Source organism: Cyprinodon variegatus, unplaced genomic scaffold, assembly GCF_000732505.1.
Source record: "Cyprinodon variegatus isolate N-32 unplaced genomic scaffold, C_variegatus-1.0 Scaffold122, whole genome shotgun sequence".
Classification (NCBI taxonomy): Eukaryota; Metazoa; Chordata; class Actinopteri; order Cyprinodontiformes; family Cyprinodontidae; genus Cyprinodon; species Cyprinodon variegatus.
In genome coordinates, this window is record NW_015150575.1 from 458128 (window position 1) to 462873 (window position 4746).

Genomic DNA, 4746 nt, shown 5'->3' on the forward strand with positions numbered 1-4746 from the left:
CTCCGTCCAAGTCTTCTTCCACATCCCTGTCCACCTCGTCCACAATCTCATCGTCATCATTGCCTTCCTCTTCTTCGTCATCTTCTTCGTCGTAACGACGCCTGGGTGGCTCCCATGTGTCCTAGAAAAACACAAGTTTTAGATCCTAGAACATTCCTCTATTACGATGACATTTCTCCTCATGCTGTACCGTATCTGGACCCAGGTCATCCTGCTCTCTCCTAGACTCCTGGTTCATGCTCTCCATTTCCTCAATTTCATTATTCTTGGCATTCTTGGTGATGAGATCCTGGAGAGCCTCGGCCACTTGGTACTCCAGAGTGTCAGCCTGACTTTCAGTAATCTATAAAAAAAATAAACAATAATCAAAAGGTGTGTGATGGTTCAATCCAACCTATTGATTGGTAGAGAGGGCAAAATCAAACTGTTCAAAGTGTCAAAAAACTAATTCACAGCTGAGCTTGTGGATTCCTGAAAACAATTTACACATATGTTCATCTCGTAGCGACAGAAAAGGTTGTGCAAAGAGAGACAGAGTCCGCTCCCGTAGGGAAAATGTCAAGCGACCCACTGGGCTGATTTTCAGATGGTAAGGTTGTGCTCAGAGCTTACCAGCCCCAGTTTGAGCAGCTTGGAGACGATCCTGTCAAAAACCCCTCTGTCATCCTCCTCATATATTTTGTTGGCAATCTTCTGAACAATATCCTCTGCAGTCAGCGGGGTGCCATCAACCTGCCGGAAGCTTTCTGGGTCATCTGAAAAGAGAGCAACAATATCATTTATTTCAGTCCCAAGTTTTTGATAGACATAATACTCTATTTTTTCACACTTCTAATGTTCCTTTTATTCGGCATATCACTCCAATCCTGAGTGAAAAATGTGTAACTATAACAGCCTGACACTTGCATAACGCTGCTGCTACTTCCCGAGGTCCAAACAGTATTAATGAGCACTGCCAAGTGATTTTTTTTCCTTTTGTGAAGGTTGAATCATACTTTTCCTCCCAGCTATTTTTGGCTCTTTTGAACAAAAATCTTAAATACTGAGCTTGGTAAATGTGTAACTGGGAAAGAAAAGCTGTGTGTCACTACTGAAATGATTGCAGGAACAGAGGAAGTGTAGCAATCAGTGAGTTGAGTCTGATTCAGATCACTTATATGAGAGCTTGTGGTCAAATTACATGCATTAAGATGTTTAAACACTTAAAATGTTATGTGTTCAGGTTCCTCTTAAATAACATCAACCATACATTAGCTGAAGGACTGCACTTGGTGTAATTGCAGAATAAATATTGGGAAGTAATGGGAAGAATTTAAAGCAGTATACATATTCTGTGCTTTATTAAGAACTATAAACATCAATGTCTAATATGTTTTAATCACATAAAAAGAAAATGATTGACTTTAATAACAAAGGAGTTATAAACAAAGATGAATAGAATTTTCTTAATAGTTTTTTTTTTTTCATGCAGAGATAACATTTACACATCCCACCTCCTCTTTCTTAGTAGTTCTCAGTGATTTTCTGACTGAACAGCCTTTTTCAAGTCAACCTGCAGCATCTCAATCAAAGACGGAGCTACCATGACTTTGATTCAATCTTCATCCTGTCCTTTTTGGATTTACTGGTGTGTTTGTAGGATAACCTTGATGTTGCAGGATCTGCTTCTATTTTAATCTTTTTTTTTTGATAAACAAAAAAGTTACAAATTTCCTTGGTTTTCCTGAGATAAATGATATTATTGATGGTTGTAGTGAGACGCTAAGCCAGTTACTGTTGTCACAGCCTTAGCAAACCCTGCCAAAAAGGATATATCTACCTTTATCCATCCACAGAGTATTTAAATTCTAAAAACACTGCACAGTAAAGTACTTTATTTTCTGTTATTTTTATACACTTTTCTATGGCCCACATTGTGTGACCACTTTTGCCTTTGCTGCTGTAACACCACAATTTCCCTGATTGTGGAACAATAGAGGGATTTTTCTTATGCTTTTAAGTTGCTGTTTCTGGGTGAGATTTTAGTTTACACTAACTATTCTGTCTGTTCTGATCTCCGAATGTTTTAATCTTCAGTCCAGAATTCCTGATCTTAGTTTCTCTGCGAAGCTGCCATTTTCTCAGGATTTTCTGACAATATGTGTCCTCCTTGCACCTAACATGAAACTGAAACCTGTGCAGTCGTTTTTTCATTGTAGAAAAAAATCAACTTTTTTTTTTTATCTGAAGGTCGAAAGCTCTTTGGATCTTGTCTTAAAAGAAAATTCCGACGAATCATGTTCTTATCATATGCATCTGACATAATATATCCATGTGGTATTTTAAGAACAAATAATGGTAATGACAATTATACATGTTAAAACACAGCAACTATAATAGTGTTCTTTTTTTTCATATAATGTGAACATACAGACCCATCACAAACTTTCCTGCAGTGTGAAAGAGGACTGACAGAGCAGAGCATCAGCTTTCCCCTCATCAGAGTAGAGGAAGAAGGGGATAATCTGTTTCTGCTGGATTCACGTGTCCTGTCTCTGACTCTCTGGCTGCTCAGCTCCATTATACCCACGTGTTTCCTCGGCCTACTCTTTCTTAAAATGTCTGCCTGGTGGCCTGCCAGCAGCAGAGAGAAGTATCCAGGATGAGGCTTGTTCTTAGTGATGAGAGGGAACAAGCCAAACAACTCTGACTGCTTATTGTGTCGCTACTAGAGACAAGTGCACCTCTGATAAAGTAGAAAGGATTTTTATTTTTATTTTTCGGATGATCGATGAAAGATGAACTGTTTTACGGTGCTTGAATCAGCAATTTTCTTTGAGAACCTAGAAAAAGAATAAAGTGATTGTTGAGTGTTAGTACCCTGGTACTTGCTGTAGTCTATTCCGCTCTTGGTGGAGTCATAGTCGTCAGCCAGGCGTCGGCTCTTCGTCGAATCGGATTCATCCGGGACATACTGATCCTCCTTCCTGACTGCCGCTTCTAGAGCTTCTTTTGACTTCTGGCCATCAGCCAGAGACTTGAGCAGGGTGAAGTCGTCACCCTGGTCTGACTCTCTGTCCTTGGAGCCCGCGGGTTGTTTACTTTCTGTAAGGACGCAGACGCAAACAGAGTGACGCTCAAGGTTGAATAATGGTGCATATGATGACTCTTTTACTGGAAAGGCTGCAACCTAAATCAGCGCAGCAGGCGGAAACACAGTCATCAATTGATTAGCAATGAGGTGTCCTCTTACCTGCTGACTGTACTGCAGCCTTTACACTGTCTGCCTCTGCAATCTGGGGAAGGACAAACATCAAACAATTGATTGTTGCTCAGGATATAAGCTCTGATTATTAATGTTTGTTGGGCTAAAAAAAGAGCCTGTTTGACAAGAGACCATAAAACCTACTCGGCCGGATATTAAAGAAAAGGTAAACTAGCTGTGGGAGGTGGAGGAAAAGGGACCTACCTGTTCCTGTAAAGGTCTTTCCTCCGTCAGCTGTCTGTTGTACACAGTTTTATCTGCAACAGAATCAATGCATTAGGTAATCAAACCGCTGTTTGAAAGCAGAATACATTAGAGATCAACCATAAAGATACTTTGGTTAATTTATCCAATTAGTTTTTACAACAAACAAACTTAAATCAATTTAAAATAGATTTTAAAGATACTTCTGCAAAATTGACCTGTCAGACTGATGTGATCTGATGGGTTTCTGCCCTCCTAACTCTCCACCAGAGGCAGAACTTAATCGGATTATCAAACAAAAGATTAAACTGTGGCGAAAATAGACCACAGGCGGCCTAAAGAGAGGGAGCGCATTAAAAACACCACCAGCCCTTATTCAGAGTTAGAGGACGCTTTTTAAAAAGTAAAACAAAAAAGATACTGCTAGTATATATATATATATATATATATATATATATATATATATATATATATATATATATAGGAGCAGAAAAAAATCTCTGTAACTTTTATCTTTATGCTAGAACTTTATGTGGTTCATGCATCTTTTTCACGATACTTTTCTAGATTTTTGTAGAAATCTTAATCTGAGTGTGCATATGTGCCCCAGTTCTCTGGAACTCACCATCCAATGAGGCTGTAGGTGTGGGGAGGGCAGATGTCTGGATCACTACATTCAGAACAAGAAGCTGGAGAAGAACAAAAAGGCCAACGCGTTTGGACGCCATCCTGAAGCAATCTGCCACGGAGCGCGCAGGAGATTGTTTCTACCTCCTGTTTGGAGCAAAGCAAAAAGTGCTGAATGTTTGGACAGCTCCTGTCCCGGTGCTGAAACTGCCGCGGAAAGGCTGCGCCTTGGGGGGCGCAGAGAGGGAGGGTCTGTCTGTCAGACGCGCAAAGCGGGTTCCGGTCGGAAGAAATGATAGCTGCGCTCCCGGAGCTGTTGACGCACGGCGATGCTGAAACCAGGTCAGCTGTCTAATTAAAAGCAGATAAGCAAGGAGGCTGTTCCAGCCCCGTGTGAGCTGCAGCATCACCTGCCAAGGCTGTAATACAAGCCACTACAACAAGACCTGCCCCCCTCATCAGGGAGGAAGGGGAGGAGACGCTGGAAACAAAGGAGGAGGAGATGAACACTGCAAGAAGAGCGCTCAATCTCACCTTTTATTCCAGCAACATAAAGATAATATAAATTGATTTAATTCCAATTTTGAATGAAATACAATAAATGACGCAAAAAATACCGCAAAAAACGCAAATGAGGTTTGAAAGATCAACAGCAAACACCACCGATAAAT

At 40.6% G+C, this 4746-nt stretch overlaps 1 protein-coding gene across 1 annotated transcript in view; it reads right to left on the reverse strand.

The window, feature by feature from the left end:
- The window catches only part of scg3 (secretogranin III), a 14603-nt gene extending 10083 nt beyond the window's left edge, over nucleotides 1-4520 (reverse strand). The window contains exons 1-7 of the mRNA XM_015375602.1: nucleotides 4074-4520; nucleotides 3449-3501; nucleotides 3233-3275; nucleotides 2860-3084; nucleotides 613-755; nucleotides 191-343; nucleotides 2-121 (exon numbers count right to left, since the gene is read on the reverse strand). Of these exons, the coding sequence (XP_015231088.1) occupies nucleotides 2-121; nucleotides 191-343; nucleotides 613-755; nucleotides 2860-3084; nucleotides 3233-3275; nucleotides 3449-3501; nucleotides 4074-4176 (840 nt within the window). The 5' untranslated portion in view covers nucleotides 4177-4520. The remainder of the gene's footprint in view (nucleotide 1; nucleotides 122-190; nucleotides 344-612; nucleotides 756-2859; nucleotides 3085-3232; nucleotides 3276-3448; nucleotides 3502-4073) is intronic.
- Between the last annotated feature and the right edge of the window lie 226 nt (nucleotides 4521-4746).